Genomic DNA, 19,539 nt, shown 5'->3' with positions numbered 1-19,539 from the left:
GCACTATTATGATCTGCAGTCCAAATGTCCAAGTGATATTAGTGTATTAACATTTTAGCCCAATAATATAGGTTTTTAAAAATCTCATCATCTATATTATAATAATTATATTATAACAAGACTTATGAGTGAAAATCTCTACCGGGGACGATTATTTAGTTAAATTAACCTGTTCATGTTCATATCGATACGAGACGTACGTATATAGAAAGGTGTCTACGTATTCAAAAACTGTTTTGCTTTGGAACGCGGCCGTCTCTTGTGATCAACATAATAATATAAAACTGCAGTATTCCGAATTCCGATGTTTCGCTTTTTTTACGACGTGTCAACACTTTCGTCGGTCGGTCATACACGATAATATTTCGTGTTCGTGTAACGATGATGCTGCAAATCGTCTGCGGGTATAGATAATAATGAGTCGTAAACGCATTATGGTAATATTATATACTTAATAACCGTGTACGCGGTCGTTGTACAACACATCACGTCCGCGGGAGACGTCGGGCAAAAATCGAAAGGAAATCCTCTATAACATAACATAACCGCTGCGGCGGCGGTAACTGCGCGTCCAAAATAGGAAACGCGAATCGGTCGGTCACCGCCACACGTCGCAGCATAGCCGCGTCGTCCTAGACGTCTATCCTTAAGCGTAAGTACGTAATATTATTATAATATTATAATAATTATAATATCGCGGTCTTTGAGATTTCCCGGACAACGCGTTATCGTGTCATACCAGAAAACGACTTGACGCCGTCGCCGAGTGGGGGGGAGGGGCAAAACAATAACGCGTTTACACACAGACCAGAGAACCTTAATAAGAGCACCGTCGTTCGAGGGGAAGGGGCGATTAAATTACTGCTCTAGAGGTGGAGGCGGCCAGCGTTGACGGAGTGGGTGGTGTCGGTGGAGGATGTATAAACCGATTGCCAAGTTCACGAGCGCGCCCGCACCAGTGTGTGTGTGTGGAGTATATTTTTATTATTATGATCGTGCTTTATCGTGCGCCGTGTTGTACGCGTTAGGGGAGGGGATCGGACGACGGCCGTGTGTGGGTAAACGGTCGCGAGGCGAGAGCGGGGGGACGAAGGGGAAAAAAAGTGTGTGTCGGCGCGCAGAGCGCAAGCGCGCATCGGCGGCGGCCGCACCGTTCCCCCTCGCGCCCCCGCACGGCCCGCTCAGCCGTCGGTCAGGGTTCAGAAGCCTTTTCAAGGACAAGGCCACGGGCGGCGGCGGCGGCGGCCGGTGCGCGGAGCACACAGCCGGCCCGACGAGGCGGGCGGCGGCGGCGGCGGTGGCCATGGGGCCGGGCGGGTCGTGGTCTAGCGCGGGTCGGGGTCTCTCTGTATAGTACGGCGCGAGCGCACGACGACGAACACACACGCGCACACCGACACGCACACTTAGAATGGCAACCGTCGGCGGGGCCTACTAACCAACACGAGTCGGCCTCACACACACACGCCGACGCTCGCCCGCACGCACACCCGCCGACGCACGCACGCACACACGTCGGTGCACGCACACACACGCACGCACCGAGAGCGCGCCGCCGCCGCCGCACACCGGGGAGACACCACCGCCGCAACATGCGCTCACTTTCATTCCCGGTCCGCCAGCGGTAGCAGCACGCCGCGTGCGTTCCGACGACAAATCTTACTCACGACGACTGTACGAGAGTACACACGGTGCAGTGTGCGCGCGCGAAGTGTGTTGTTTTCGTTTTTCGTTTTCGATTTTTTTTTTTTTTTTTTTATTTCGATTTTTTCGCTCATCTACACGATATTATACCTATCGCCGTTTTCGGGTGTCTTCGTCGCCTATAATATAACCGCCGCAGCGAGCAGTATATTATAATAAAATAATATTATAAGCGTACACGTATGCCGTCGTCCGCCGAACACCGTCCACCAGTGCGTCGTGCAGTGCGATTCGCGATGATACAATCATATTACGACTGTCGTGGTAATAATAATTATAATCTTTCCGTACTCTGATAATATTATAATATTAAATAATTCGATATCATAATATTATCGTCATCGTCGTGCGAGTTTGGGTTTTTTTTTTCGATTTGCGTTCTGTTTTGGTTCGTTCGAATTTTTCGCCGTCTCGTTTTTTATCGCGCGCTCGTCTGTATCCTCCCCCGCCGTGGGTACCGCCGTCGAAATGCAATTGTCGCAAGTGGTGACCAGCTCGGGCGTACTGATGCACGTGTACAGCGCCGAAAGACACCAACAGCAGCAGCAGCAGCAACAACAACAGCAACAGCAGCAGCAGCAACAGCAACAGCAATCGTCTCCACAACAGCCGTCGCAACAGCAGCAACACGGTGGTGACTTTCGCGTACCGCAATCGCCGGGCGTAGTGTCGTCCTCGACCGGTAGCGGCGGAGTACCGTCTCCGCCCGCACAGCATCATCACCTCCAGATGCAACTGCAACAACAGCATCAGCAACAACAACAACAACAGCAGCAGCAGCAGCAACAGCAACAGCAGCAACGGTGTTCTCTGCCACCGGCTCCGCCGTCGTCTTCGGCGGCCGCGATGCGCCCACCCGCAGCCCCGGGCCCCCGGTGCAAGCCGGTCCCGTCGGCAGCCACCCTGACCATCAAGACGGAATACAGCCGAAGCCCTCCGATGCTCTCCGAGGAACCGACCAGCTCCATACCGGACTTAGGTAAATACCACGCTCATTATCGTTATTACTAGCTACTAGGTATATGTTTAAATTTGGTACGGCGATCTTACGCGATCTTCCTCCGAGTGCGATGCACACGACTTGTGAAATGCATTTCGGTGCATTGCCCGCCCACCCGTCGTGTATCAGCGCGTGCGGCTCGAAATTTGTGTTTAGTGTTGTGATTATACCGCGGTCGTCGTCCTGTCGTGGAGAGGTATTTAGAGTGAAAGTGGCGCCGCGCCGGTGAAAGATCCGAAAGGGAAACGACGGTTTTCGGTGGACAGGTGAAGGTTTTGCTTTCGTTTTCACGCGCGCCGAAAATACTCCCAAGATATCGTCAAACCGTGTTATTATGATCGTACCTTCTCTGGGCCGGACGCGCGTGTTTTTTTCTCCTCCGTGTGTTTTCCTCGATTTCAGTCGTATAATTTAGTAACTATTGAGAAATTTTTCTTCTCGGACTTGTATAGATGCGCGTCGTAAATCGAAAACGTTTTTGTAAAACTTTTTATTTTGGTCCGCCGTCGTACGATAATTGTTACGTTATTGCTCATTAATCATTAGTCATTACCAACGTTGTTTCAAGTGCGATTACGTTTTATTTCGTCAGGGCCATACGTTAATATTTAAACTTGAACTTCGACAACTACTGTTCGTGTATAGTTTACATTTTTTTTTCTCTATATTTTATCGGTTAATAGCGTCATCGAGGTCGCGCGCGATTGTGGATTGGCACAGTATACCTATACATCGATATTTTCATGATTACTGATATGTTATTAATTTATTACAACCCGGACAAATACACGTGCACACTTAATATCACTCGTATGACCGTCCGATTGGAAAAAAAACATGCACGAAATTCCCAAAAAAACCAATATAGAATTCATATATTATATTATTTTATTTCGTAATAACGATGAGGTCCACGTGTCGTCGTGTGTAACGGATAAAATTATGTTGTTTTTGTATTTAAAATAACAACGACAACGTGTGTTTTGAAATCCACTGATGAAAAGTGTCGCGATCGCGTCTAGACCGGCAAAAATTGCACACACGTTCGTCGCGACCTTAACCGTGGTTTGCGGGGGGAACCACCGCACAACGCGCACCGGCGGCGTCATTATTCGCAACGTCGTGAGAATATTACCACTCCTCGGCTCACTGTGATTATTATTAACTTTCAGTTTGTTATTGTTATGACGGTGATTTTTTTCCATCGTGCTGTCTCTTAATTTTTTATTTTGGAAATCGCATTTTTTAATATTTCGTTTTAATATACATAAATATTCATTTCTCATGAATTTAACAATTTCATTTCATTACTATAGCAACATCTATGACCTTAAAACGCACCTAATTGTATAATTGAGTATTAACATTAATCTTGGACTGGAAGACCCCTAAAATATTTAATTGACGTTTACGCTGTAACTAAAACATTGGAACTATATGGTCCAGCAGCGGTAACTGCAGTTCGTGGGTTATTATATATATTATTATAATTTATTCATTTAGTATTGAGAAACATCCTTATTCAATGATATTTCCTGTCCATGAATACGAGTTATCTAATGTTTAATATATATAACGAGGTATATAATTATCAATATTTTTCTTATTGAATAAGGTTTTGTACACCAAAAATAATAGTTGAAAAACGTCCGTAGAAACGATAATTTATTATAATATACAGTCTACAAACATTGTGAGTTAAACATTTATGAATGAATTTATAGTATAGTATAGGACATATAAGTTTAGTTACAATTCACTGTACCATAAGAATTTTTCTCGAGAAAGTAATGAGTGACCTCGTACTATCAAAAATAAAATTAAAATACATTTTCAAAAAATAAAAATGAAAGGATCCTAAATTCTAAAAGAGCCGCGTGCGCCCACATGTCAGTACCACTTTCACTTCAGTAGCTTCTTCGATATTAGTTTTTATATTATTATAATAATAATATAAGTGTAATCGCGCGTTTGGCCTGAGGCCGTTTTCCTCACGTATGAGAAGCCATATCAATTTAGTTTAAATAGATTTATTGATGTCGCTATTGCTTACTGCAGTCATTTAAAATAACCAATATCAATAAATTGTAGCCTAATGTATGTTTACTACAACGTATATAAGTGTGTCATCTATTATATAATATTACATTATTATTATTAAAACTCTATTTCTACAAAATTGAATTTAATACATAACCGTCGAATTTATAACATCTGGACAAAACGATAGTTATACGTGTTTACAATAATAACTTGTTTGATTAATATTTAATCTGTTTAAATTTTATATATTGTTGCTATCGGAAAATATGTAACATGTGTAGTTGTGTACCTATCCATAATCTTTAGTCTTACAGTTCATATTATTATTAATATATTATTTAACGTTGTGTACACTAGGTGTACTACATTGCATAGTAAGCTACTTTGTTTCTCAGAGATAATATGATTTAATTTGTTCGACCTTAATATTGACACGAGATAAAACGTACGCGCACTATCTATACCAATACGTGTACGATGGAATTTCGGCGGCTCGGTATCTTGCCATTTGCGGAACAGGAAAAGACGATGATTGATTTTATTTTTATTTTTCCCGGGCGCTTGAATAAAATATATAGAAAAATAGTGGAAATCAATTATTTTAGTCAGACTCGAACAGGTCAATAAAATCCGTACATCGCAACATTGCGCATATTATTGTTATAGATACAGATAGGCATACCTATATAGAAAAACCCTGACGAATCGCAATCGGTCTCAGCGTATATATTATAGTTTCCGGCGGTAAAACGAGTTGGTCGTTACCACAAAATAAAAACACAAACAATACGTTCGTTCTGGATACACTCAACCCGGCGCAACAGGATTGTTTTTTTTTTTTTTTGCGTCGTACTAAATACATAAAAACGATATGTTTATCGTGCAATGCTACGTCAGGTACGTCATTCGCGTGGATCGAAGCTGGTTAGGTTGTATAATGTGTATATTATAATATATGTGTATGTGTGTTTGTGCGTGTGTGTGTAATAGGCAAGGGTAAAAATATTATTATTACAGTAGGTACGAGCACGTGGAGAGGGAAGTCCAATGATCTACGAAGGACAGTGAACCATCCGCCGCCGGCTGCAGCAGTGCAGGCGGCGGCGACGGCTGCGGTATAATAATAATATAAGGTCAATGTTTGCGCGTTGCGTGCGCCGCCGAACTTGGCCACGACGGTAGTCACACGGTACACATATTAATGCGGGCTGCCGGGTGGTTACGTCACCCGCCCCCGCAGTCCAAATGGCGAGGGATGGTTTTTTTTTCTCTCTTTCATTCTCCGTATACAGAATATAATATAATATTTCGTTCAGGTGTGCCGACGCTGCTACTGCAGACACAATGGTGTATATTATGTTATATACAGTGAATATAATATTATGTGTATAATAATAATAATATGTTACATTATATAATATTCGCTCGTTGCGTTGTACGTCCGATTTTTCCATCTGCTGATATAGAGGGGGAACGCGCGCGCAAAAAACATCAGGTGCGAAACGACATATAGTGTATATATTTGTACTCGTATTCGTATATTATGTATATATATGTATACATTTCATTTATTATATACTTAAGTATATGTACACCCGCAACCCTTTCGACCTCCAAAAATAGGGTTGCATTCGAGTGTGTGTGTGTGTGAGCGTGCGCGCGCTCGTTTATAAACACCCTGCGGGAGCGTTTTTGTCCGAAGGGCGTCTCCGCGAGGTTTCACTTTTTTTTCCCTCTGTCTCTCATTCGGGAAGCGACTCTTCTTTATATATTTTCTGTACGCACGCAGCGGTCGTTGCGTCGCAGCCGGTACCTAAATACATCACTGTGACGACAGCCGTGTATTATTGCGTGTGTATAATAATAATAATAATAATAAAATGTCGAAGTATAATGGTGGGCATATAGAAAACGAAAACACTTTCCGCGGTCATAAAACCACGGGGGTCGACATTGAAATTTTTCGACAGAAAAAATGGTCAGTGACCTTCGTTAAGGGTCCAAGAAAGGGAAATGTCTGGGGAGATTTCGGGTCCAAGGCTGTTACACATATAAATATAAAATATGGCTTTGTTTTTTTTTTTTTTTATTAACCTCTTTCCCGGGTGAGCACCTAAACAGGTAAGTATCGTATATAGTTTCACGGTCATCTCACGCCCGGTATTGTTGCCCCGACAGAAGGTCGACCTCTCCGACGATGACGACGACGATGATGACGACGTCTGCATCGTCGGCTGCGGAAGGTGAACGCAATATTGGTAGTACGATTTTTTTTTTTTTATATTATTATTATTTGAAAGAGTAAAACGAACAATCAACAATAATAATAATAATTATTATATTATTCTCTATATACCTGAAAAACGAAGGTCGCGTAGAACACATGTTATATGGTATTTTTCCTTTTGCACCGCAGACGATAATGGCGAGAAAGGGTAAAAATCCGCGATAGGGTTGTAGACGGTGACGGTGGTGTCGGGAACGTCCCAATTGTTATTTATTTCTCCATCCGGCAGCTGTTGTGCAATACGTCGGCAACAACAATAATACTCTCTCACACACTCTCCCGGACGCCTACATTATATTTTCTTTTATCTTCCACAGCGTGGTCTATATATTATATCTTTATACTCGACAAAATATTTCGCACATGTCTCCAAAAACAAGCCTCGTGCATGTTTAACGCCGTGTATATATCCGTCCGAATTATTTGCATTTTGCCTCCTGCATAACCTATATAATATGTCACTACGTTCGTATTGTATATCTGTGCGATGCGGTTGTGATGTGTATCGCATTCCTAAAGCGTAAAGAGTTTGGATTTTATAGGCCTTTTTGCCGAGGGTGAAAATAAATCGATAATCCGCGACGGTCGTCGTATAGTAAACGCAATGTATATATATGTGTGTATTATATGTAGGTTTATAATTTATTATTCGGTCGATAGAACGCCGAACGCCTTGCTAGAGTCGTCTAGCCTCGTACATAATATATTGTATATCGTACGCGCCGCCATCATCAATAAGTGACTTTGAAACCGCAACGTAATATTCACGGCCAAATCAATTGAACGCCATCATCATTGGCAATCTAATGTGGAATAGATCCGTGGAGAAGGGGTACTCGAGATATATTATTTACTCGCCGCGCAGAGTATAATACGTTGATGATTCGATTATGAGAATTATATTTTGAAAAAAAAAAAAACTTACTTAACCTTGGTAAACGAATTTAATATTATACATAGAAAAACGGTCTTTGTACATTATAATATTTCATTATAAATACGTATCCAGTCGTAGTATACCTATACGTTTTTCGGCGTTCTCCACTGACACGGTTCGACGCTGTGCCGTGCGAGTCAACGCTCGAGTAGGTACACCCCGTATCCGAGACACGGTCGTAGACACGCCGAGATGACACACCCCGGTTTACATAATAATTCGTGTTTACTGCTCGTGTATACGTCCTTGGACGAATCACACGACCGCTGTGGTCCCTCTGCGGCACGACAATTATAATCGATATATATATATAGTATATCACAGTCGTATTACGCCCGTAATACTACTATTATTATTATTATACGGTCTCGTAGTAATTTCGGGATTTATAATTCGCGTCGTGCACCGTATATATTATAAACATTACAAAATTACACGTATGCATGTATATATACGTATATAGTGTGTTATAATAACGTAGTTCGTTTGGAACACGTGCCCGTTGGACTCGAATAATTTTCGTCTACAGAGAATCACTTGTGGTATATGGCGTAGTACTACTATGGTAGTAGCGCAGTAGTAGCTAGTATAATAAAATGGTTTCGTAGTATTATTATTTAGTAATCCTGTCCCGCCATGTCGGCGGCGTCGTCGTCGTCGTCGTCGTCGTCGTAAATGTGCAGTCTTCGCACCGGGCGACGTATCGATTGCTCCTTATACGCGCGCAGTTTACGCTTGGGGTGCGTCCTCGTGCTATATACGGGTGTTTCTGTGCGTATATTATTATATAAATATATGTGCGTACGACGACGCGCGTCTGGGAACCCTTAAAAATAAGTTCAGTGCTCGCGTTTAGGGACGACGAGAGAGAGGGCTAAATATACGAGGGATAAAATAAAAATAGGGGCAGAGAAATAGCGAGACGTGAAAAAGGGTGTGCGAGCAGCGGCGTGGGTGCGTGCGTGCGTACGTATAAAGCGCGCGCCGCGTCGAGCCTTATAGTCGTCGTCGGAAACGATGCAACCGACGGCCAAGTATAAGCTTTACGTATACGGCGGGCGACCGCGGCGGTTTTCGTCTGCATCGGCAGGTCCTCCCCCGTCGTCGCCGCGCAGTAAACAACCGTCTCGTGTCCATAGCAACGCCCCAGCCTATAGCGGCGGTATAATACTCGTATTATAATATACGCCCGTGCACTCCCCCGCGTGTGTACACGGCGCAGAGACCTTTGCAGCAGTCATTCCGATGCAGCGTTATTATTATTATTGTTGTTTATATTCGTCGTACGGGCCTCCGCCCCCGCGACGAGAGTATACACTATACTACACACATGATATATTATTATCGTTTTCCAACGGCTTCCGTCGTGTTTGCGTTGTTGTCGTCGCCGTGAAAAATACGTAACATTTATAACCGCCAGTCAAAACGCACACGGTTGTTTTCAGACGTCCGTTTATTCGAATTTCCCGCAACGCCTTCCCCACTCTCGTCGCCACCGCTCCCTCCCCTCGGACGGTTTCCCGCTCGCCCACGATTTTTTTCCCGTGCGGTCACGTTTCGCGCTCGCGGTTGTTGACCGCGTGTCACCGCCGCCGCCGCGCGTAGTCTCATCTACGCGTCGTGTCCGGCGGTAATGGCAGTAGTACGGCCGAAGTCGTCGTAGACGCTACGGTGGGCGTTTTCCACCGGACGTAATAACTGCAAATAATATCGTATTGTATTATGCGGTGCAGGTCTGCGCTAAAGACGAGACGTTGTCGTGTACCAGTCGTGGAGACCGTCTTTTCCGAAGGGACTCGACGGGTTTGATATCGATTGAAAAAAAAAAAACGCGTGGCTCGGTTCCCACACCCTCGTCTGCAGTTATCGACGCATAAATACGAAATATAATTTACGATTTTTACACCGTTGATTATAATACGCGATATAATTCACTTATCGCGTTTAGTTTTTCTGTACCCATACCTATATAATATAATATATTTATATTATATGAACCAACGGTGGTGTAGCTGACAAATACACATTGTGTGGTATTCCGTGGTGAGATATTACTCGGTCGTGTCGTATTGTATTTATGTGTCGTTCTCTTACCAAATTGTCCACGAAAAATAACGACTATTATCGTTTGTGATGGTTTTTTTTTTAAATTTTTATCACGTATCAGAAATACTGTACAACAAAAACAAGATTTTAAATAATATTTCCGTGTTTTTTTTTCTACAATAATTTTTATTGGCTTTAGATTTGAAAACATGTATATTATATTCCAACGCTTATACTAAAATTACTCTGTATAGTTTTTCCGGCCCCATCATTCGCACCAACGATTCTTTATTAGACGCTTTGCCATCGAGTTTTTTTTTTTAATAAGTACACTGCCGTGTTATTGTGATTTTTCCGGATGCGGACTGGAAAATATGTATTCGTCTTGAGAAAACTGTAGTGCTCACGAAATCGATACGATTATTCGAATACTCGTGGTGACACATAAAAATAGTACATTACAAACGCCCCCCCAAAACGGCGTTATTGCCCCGAAACAGCGGTGGATCGGTGTTGCATTAGGGGCGGCCCTTGAACTCGTCTTTCAAGGGCGCGACCGCCGTCGTGCGCTTGGGGTAGTCGCCCCCCGAGCGACGTCCCCTTGGGAAACGTAAGCGCTGCCACGGCCGACCCGCAATAAAAGCTCGGCGGACGACGATCGTCGTCGCACGCCGCCCCGCGGATTTCCTCCGAGTCGTCGCTTCCGCTTTCTTTCACTTTCCACCGCCGTCTTCCGTTTTTCCGTGCTAAATTTCCGACGCGCGTAGGATCGGACGACCAAACACCGATAATTTTTCTCGTCTTGATATCGTTTCGAAAAAAAATCTCTCGAATCGGTAGGAGTTAAGATGAAATGGGTACCGCGCGTTGTATTTCTGACGATAGCTCGCAAACGGACCGGTGCGGAGTGTGCGGTGGCGCGCTCTAGCCGTCGACTAGTGACCGTAGCAGCTGGAGGCTAAACGTCGAACAGAACGGTACGATGGCGCTGCGGAGACCACCGCCGTTGACGATTACACGCCTCCGTCGTTTTTCTCGGCGTTTTTTACGGGAAAAAAATAATAATATTATCTTTTTCAAGTCGGCGGTTTTGATTTTCCACCGGTGTCAAAGGTCCGCTTTCGGATTTTTAGCTTTTTTAGCCAAACGACACCCAACCGCACCGCCGCCCGGATGCGGCTGACCTCGCGTGCACGCGTGCAAATTGCGTTGCCTACACGGCACCGGTCCGGGCGCTCGCCGAGTTCCTCCGACGACGGACGAGATACGCGCGCGTCGTCGCGAATAATAATAATAATATTATTATCGTTGTGTGTATATCGCCGTCGGTCTGACGTTTTTATTATTTTTTTGTTTTTCCGTTTTCAAACGCCGCGCAAACAAAATAATATAATACATAACGCGCAATTTCGGTCGCTCGTATTTATAATTCGCAGCCGTTTTTCGTGCACATTTTTTTTTTTTTTGTCCCACTTACAATTTTTTTTTTTTGCAACAACGCACAGTGGCCCCGGCGAGGTCGACAACCCGGCCATTGAATGCGTAACAATAATTATTATTGTATTATTCGATTGCCACGCGGGATGCCTACCGCCATTTATATATTAACGCCGTGCAGGTATATATCGTAACACACGCCAACTAACAATGTCACACACGGTCTGCATAATCGCATTCAATATAAAATCGCGTATACGGCCCGCGGCGGCGGCGGCGGCGATATTAAACGCCTTTGTGTCCGACAGAGGTATATTATCTCTCTGATATATAGGTCAATACACCGAGACGGCTCGAGTCTTTGACCCGGCGGAGGGGCGGCGGCGACGTCGTAAAAACGTTAAAAAATATAAAACACTTCATATTATCGTATAGTTATGTGTAACGAAAATAATGGGACGAACGTATTACTCTGTGGCGGCGGCGTCGGTGGGTTTATTAGAGGACCGCGTGCAGTACAAATATTTTTATTGTTTTTTTTTCCCCCCCGTTTTCTGAAGGGTCTTCCACAGACCTTACGGGGTCAGATGTGATTGACCCGAAATCATTACGCGTGAAGGACAACCGGTCTTCGTCGTTTCACCCTCTCGCGCGGCTGCGGCAGCGTCGTTCTCTTTACATATTATACGATAATAATATTACACACACCATACACATTATAATGTGTACGTAGGTAAGTACACATAAAGGTATTCAGACGACGCGTACTTATACGTACGGGTAATAATGTATAACACGGCGTATTATAATGAGTGTGCCCTCCATAACAAGGTCAAGTCGGCGGCGGCACGTATGAGACGACGAAGGGGTTGATTGAAAATAAAACGATTATATCTCCTTGTCGTCGACCGCCAAGACTACGAGTATAATAACATTTCCATTGTGCGTGTGTGCGTGTGTCAGTCAGTCGGGCCTTTGTCGGTCGCCGACGTCTCGGTCCAGAAGGTCATCGGCAAATGGATATATTATGTTGTTGTCGGCCGGAGTAGAGTTATGGGCGGTATGTGTATATGTTTTTTAAGAAAATCGAAAGGACCGTCGTCGTCAGAAAAGGGAAATCGAACGACTCCGTTTGACGTTCATCCGCATATACATAATAAAATATGTAATATATTATTGTACTTACCTTTAGTAATCATTATCATGCAGTACGTATTATACGTACCCCGTAATAGCCGGCCATCGCGCGGCCGTCGGCGATCATTATATATGTTTGAAACCTATTTGACCATATTATTGTGTTTATGTGTTCGGGTATAATATAATAGCGTACTAATCAACTGTCAAGTTATTATTGTTGTACGTCACGCGCAGTCAATAATTTATTTTGTTATACGGCTCGTTTTGAAAAAAATATCACTTAAACCGAAATAACTTGTAATAATAATTATTACAATGTATATTTCGACGACGCTGCTTAATAAACTTGGATATGCGCCTATATTCCGGACGGCTCTAAACCATTAAGCAGTGGTCGCAATAATATTTAAATCTAAAGTCTTAAATTCATTATAGACTATACTTATAGTCAATTGCGACATCCTATATCGATTTGCTATTATACAATGTAACATTGTTTGTCGTTTGATTCTCGTATAGTAGGTCAAAACGTTTTACTCCGATAGACGCATAAACTTTTATATAGGTAAATAGGTCAATAATATGGATACCTACCGCATATATTTATACAGTTGAGACTGGCTTTTGTGTCTCATAGTGCTTGTGTGTGATTTTGTTGAAATATGTGTTGTGGTCCATTACTTACAAGAATTGTGTGTTAAACGTTTACATTATAAAAGTTTCGAATTCAGTTCACGTCCATTGCACTGTGTTCGGCGTAAAACTCTGCGTGTGCGTCTATATTTAAAAGAGACAGATGTATAATTTCACGAATATATGACCTTTGAATGCTTTCAATATACGTAAAACCTTGGCGGTTTTTTTTCAATACATGTGTGCATGGCTGTGTGTGTTTTGTTACGTCGGTTGTGTGTAGGAATGTGTGTTTTGCGCGCTTAAAATATCCCATCGGGACATCTATTCGAAAAACGCAACACTGAAGGTATTTATAATACACATACACATAGGTATGATATTATATGATTAATATATATTTTATAAATGTAAAAATTATCGTCTGGGAAAAAAACGCGCTGTTTAAAATTTTTCTGCGAAAACGTCGAACATCAAAACGTTGAGTAGTAGTAGTCAGGTACGCATAAATTAAATACTAATGCGCTTACGATGACACATACACTACACGTACCTACGTGTACGTAATACACTAACATGACGTCGGTATTGAGTAAACAGTGTTTACGATACGTTGAACTGCGATTTTAGTCAGGCAAAATTCAATGACTGCCGAAAATTACATATACATGTATTATACATACGTACTCATTATACTCGGTCTATACTGCAGGCGTGTGAGTACGTGTATTCTATACGTTTGTATATTATAGAAATTGCGCACTTAAAATTATAAAAAACCTTGGCGGAAAATAAAACCAAATTGTAATTTATTTAAAAAAGATTACCAGCATTCTCGTCTCCTACAATGATAATATCACTGTTGTCTCTTTGCACTAACCCATACGCATCCATCCCGAAAAAAATAAAACGCCAAAAAAGCGGTCGATTTACAGTCATTCTCGAGAAAATTACTCATCGTCACTGTTGTTGTTGTTGTCTGTGTACCGTTATATTATTATCATTACGGTCAAATGTATATATAACTATATATGTTATAAATGATGTATAGTTGTTTTTTTTTCTTATTATTTTCACTGATCCGTATACGCATTAGAATTTTCTCTCGCTCGGACGCGATACTCGTTTCCTCGAAACACTGTACGGTTGTTGTTGTTGTTGTTGTTTCCCGAGACGAAAAAACCACTTAACCAGTTTTCTCGTACGGTGATCTCCATTATTATCGTTATACCCCCGCCGCGTCACGCGTATACTTACATACTTACCTCTATGTACGGCTTGCGAGTGTCTACGACCGGAGTACCGTTATAGATAGCCGTCGCCGCCGCCGCCGCCGCCGCAGTCGTACGGTTTAGGTACAATTATTTTTTTTTCACCTTCGTTTTCGAAACGAAAGTAACGGAGAAATCTCATCCGCGTCATTCCGGTCGACGGCGCGCGCGATCGCCCGGCGAAATGGAAATTTCGCTTTCGTCGGAGGCAGTGACCGCTTTTTCTCCGAGTCTCTCTCTCTCTCTCTCTCCCCCATAGCCCATAGGAGTATGGGGACATTGCTCTCGTTCGCCTATATATTCCCGTCGAGATGTGCACAATTTTACCGTTTTACCGTTTCTCATCACTCTCCTTTCCCCCTTCACCCTTATTAGTAACAGGTTTAGCAGTCGTCGTTTGAAACTTTTACTGATTTTTGCCTTGTTATTTTTTATCTTCAATATACCGTTTCGACAAATTATAACACATAACGCACCGCATGACGGGCCAACGTCCCCGTAATACTGCGTTTGACCCATATTGACACACTGCAGCGTGTATGGTCTTATCAATTGGATAAATATGTATGTGTATACATAAATGTATATTTACGTATATAATAACAATAAAACCAACCGTGTTACCTTGGACGACGGCGGGCGAGTACATATGTCATGGAAAGAAAAAAATTGTTATAACAATGACTGGGTATGTAATGTATATATATATATGCACGTATTATGTGTATAGTTATATAAACTTGCGTATCGAAAGTCAACATCCGCTTGTAATGGTTCAAATTATATTTGGCAACTGTTTATTTTTCATACATCCTACTTAGAGGCCATACACCTGTAAACGATTATCAACAATAATTACACTCGTGTATTATATATTTTTGTATTATATGATCTTGTCGTGAACTATTATAAACATATTAAACATAATACATACATTATCGTCGCATATAATTATGTGCTTTATAGTATGTCTCAAAAGTCCGTCCGTTCCGTGTTAATTTAATTGTCTCCGTGGCGAGTCAATAAATCTAAACGTTGGTGTTAATTAACTCAATATACCCCTTACCTTTAACAGTGCTTATAAAATATGCCCCATTTGAATAATAATTCAAGATTCTTTTGTATGCCGGTATTCTGGGACCTTGAAATTGAATCTGAATGAATTTAATTTCTCCTTCGTTTAAAATGAGAAATTATTTATTTTCGAAATTGTATATTATTTGAGAATTAATAGTTTCACCAACAAACATCCATAAAAAACATTGGCCAAGCCGGTATTACAATCCACACGACAAACTCTATAAAATAATATTTTATGTTTATGCGTTGAGACAACTATTATGATTAATTATGTTTAATGAAATCCTAATATAAGTATGCTATGAAATTTGAATTTTCTTTTAGATTATTGTTGAAAAAACAACACTCAAATATATTAATGTGTCACGATTTCACATAGATACAATCGTGATAATATAGGGCTTTTGGGACATACTGTATATACTATATACTATGTTTATTACTTCTATACATAGTTAGTAGATAAAAAGATAAACAAAATGACGGGTATTAAATAGTATTGATGCATGATATGAATAGCTACACATTTTTTTGACTTCATGTCTCTTCATCCTTTTCAAAATAATATTTGTCTAAATGTATAAACCATCTGTGACTGTGAATTATTATTTATTTTTACAAACACAATATGTAATATAATTTATAGATAATGTAAGACTACTTATATGTGTATGTTTGTTCATACTTTATAATATATACGAATATAGGTAATATAGTGTATCGTTATAGATGTGTCCTTGGAATTTAATATTTTTGAAACACTGTAATTTATACTTATAGGACTATTTGGTAATTGAAATTAGTATACGACAGGTGGCTAATAGCGGTCGTTCAAAGAGTTCAAGGGAACCTAATACATCTATATTAATATATATATATATATACAATATACACACACAAAAGTATATAATATACTGTTCAATGTACAAACAATTTTTTATACATCGATTAAAAAATGTATCAAACTCAATTACTCATAGAATATAATTTTATATAGTTATGGCTGAACAAAACACGTATTCGGTTAACTTCTTAGAAAAATGTATTGTGCTATTGCACAATATGTATATATTAGTATTTAAACTTTATCAGTTAATTCGCGATTTAGCAATGACACCATTGTGAATTGACTTTTGTTGTTGTGCCATTTTTTAAATTAGACACTTGAAAAATAGGCTTATCTGTAACAAAATTGTAGTATACATTTAAAGAGTCAATGACACCAAAGTACTTTACCGTCGAAATCAATTTTAGTATGCCAAGTACTTTTTTTTGCATATTGTTTACAAAAGCATTTCGACAAAACAATGTCATAATTTACGTGCATATCAGCAAAATACATCATAAATCTTAAAACACAGTACCTAATACTCTAATTATTTGTCTAGGACAAATTGTATATTGCTGCTTGAGTATATAATATATTATTTTATTACATTTCAATCATAAATTGCTTAATCATTAAAAGTGGAGTAGAGTTATATTTTAATATGTATATAACATCCTGACCGCATTTGGTAAACTGTATTTTTAATAAATTGATTTTGTTATCAATATCATATTATATGTATAGACAATGAGCATAATTCGTCGATAATCTGTCGACCCTGCAACTTACATAAAAAAAATTATTTGTGTTGTTTATCGTATTATGCTATTTAATTATTATATTACCATTATTTTCGTATTCATTTTCAAATAATGACTGCAGGGTATTATTTTGCACTCATATACATTAAACAAATAAACGGTAAACGTGTCGTCGGTCGTTTTCAAATTCATATCTCGAAAGTCCGCAAGTAACGGATTTATTTTAATACCATGTACCTATATAGTGTACGGTCGCAACGATGATGATGATAATGACGATGCTCTTGATATCGGTCACGTGCCGATTTTCTAAAAAAAATAAATTATAATAATGAAAGAGAGAGGACAGGGTTAACGGACTTTGGTGTTTTCGAATTGTTGACCCGTTACGTTGGCGGGATGAGGGTCGCGGGGGCGCGCGCGAGCGATGGAAGTCGGTGAAAGTAAAACGACTCTATATAGCCGTTAACGAATCGGAATACGAAAAAACGGATAAAACACTAATAATAATAATAAATATAAAAATAATAGTAGTGATATAAACGGTGACCGTTATAAACCGTTAAGACGTGGTTCTCGGGAGAGTGAAAGTACGTCACGTCATTGAACTCTCGCGGGAAAGCGGAGCGGTGGCTTTATTATTTTGCATTTTATTCCGAAGAACCGTGTGTAGGTATATATTAAGAGAAATTTCTCGTTTCGAGCTCTGCAGCGCGTCTACAATAGTACACTTGACCGTCGCCGCCGCCGCGACTACCACCGCCACCTCAATGGTTCTCAACGGCAACATCTCTCGCGCGCGCGAGTAGAGAGAGCGAACACAGTGATCGGTCGGGGAGAGAGAGAGAGAGAGAGTGAACAAAAGGGAGAGAGAGACGGTCATACGACGACGGACGGACTGGCTCCTCGTGTACCGGTACGGTTTTCACTTTCAGTGTCATCTCGACAGCTACACAAATCGGTTCTTTCTACAGGACCGCGATCCTTAGTGTGTTATATTTTTTAATATTTTTAACGATAAACACAATTGTCTACGATACATTAATATACAATTTATAAATAGTACAGTCTCTTATCGTATTTCGGCTCCGTATTATTCTTTTAGTGCGCTCGAATTATTTTTTCACTTTTATCGCGCAATAACTGTTCTTTTATATTTCACTGTCGTTATTCTAACCCGTTTAACGGTTACCTATCTACAGCTGAAAATATATAATAATACGTATTACGGCGGAGTGCGATTCCGAGTTTATTGCATTTAAATTTCGCCGTCTCGACGATAACGACGCGCGCACGCCGGTGCAACAGTGTTTTGAGCCGCGGACCGTCGTCGACGCCGCAGTGTTGTAATAACGTGCGACGTAAGCTCTTTTCGATCTTTGCGCCCGCGTGTCCGTCTTCGCCGCAATAGGTCTCTGCGCCGTCTTGTCTGTCGTTTGAAAAAAAAAAATTATATACATAGTGCGTTTATAATATGGACATCGCCGTCGTCTGATTCACTGGACTAGACCGATTTTGGAACGTTTTTTGATCAGACGAAGTCTAAGACAATCATGACCGTTATAAATTTCAAACCCACTGCGGACGTCGTTATCGAACAACATCGGTCGCCGCAGACGACAGGTGAACACTTGCTGTTGGGAAGAGTGTTGGCAGGTATATATACGTACAAAATATAAGCACATAACATAAATTTATAGTTTTCTGACGTGATTACATATTATATTAGGTATAGGTAGAATTAAATTTTATAGAATCGAAAAAAAAATTAAAAAAAAAAAAAAAAAAAATTGGACAAATGGGGGGGTGCGTTGCGGTCTCTATACAACTCGTATAGTAATAATGATAATAATAATCTCCGAGGGTCGTCCGCTCTCGGCGGGGGTGACCGCGAGTCCCGCGATCTGGGTCAGGTCGTTGCTCTCTATCCGTATCCCCCGTGAACAGCCGACTCCCGCACCGCGGCGGCATTTGGCCGTGGGTTTTCGGGAGAGCGATATGATATCGGCGTGCGCGAGCGCGTTTTTTTACGCGTATAGCGTATACGCTCTATGTACGCGGCCGTGCGATTGCGCACGCGCGCGCGAGATCGTTCGCGCTCGCCCGCCCGAAGGAGGTCAGCGCGAACACAACAGGGACCCCATTAGGTTATTCAACTCGGCCGAAACTGGGGCAAGATGTTAGTCGCGATCGGCCCGGTGCCGCGCGTCCGAACCCTAAGCCCGGCCGCCGGCCGCCGCGGACTCGCCGCGGTCCGTGTAGGTTTCGCGATAACGCTCACGGGCCGCGTTCGCACACACACGCACACACGGGCACGCCGTTCTAGGACACGAGTTCATTGGCACCGCCGCCGCCGCCGCCGCGGCACGTT

The 19,539-nt window shown here is 41.6% G+C and overlaps 1 protein-coding gene across 2 annotated transcripts in view; it reads left to right on the top strand.

The window, feature by feature from the left end:
* The first annotated feature begins 1,605 nt into the window (after positions 1-1,605).
* LOC114128457 (ecdysone-inducible protein E75) overlaps positions 1,606-19,539 on the top strand; it is a 38,617-nt gene continuing 20,683 nt past the window's right edge. Inside the window, exon 1 of one of the 2 annotated variants that reach the window (XM_050198465.1) lies at positions 1,606-2,683. In XM_050198465.1, coding sequence (XP_050054422.1) covers positions 2,173-2,683 — 511 coding nt within the window. In that variant the 5' untranslated portion in view covers positions 1,606-2,172. Of the gene's footprint in view, positions 2,684-18,112; positions 18,825-19,539 lie in introns of those variants that run through there. The other variant, XM_050198472.1, reaches the window with a different exon arrangement.

This window comes from Aphis gossypii, chromosome 1, assembly GCF_020184175.1.
Source record: "Aphis gossypii isolate Hap1 chromosome 1, ASM2018417v2, whole genome shotgun sequence".
In the NCBI taxonomy this organism is placed as follows: domain Eukaryota; kingdom Metazoa; phylum Arthropoda; class Insecta; order Hemiptera; family Aphididae; genus Aphis; species Aphis gossypii.
This window is presented reverse-complemented; position numbering and strand designations above follow the sequence as displayed.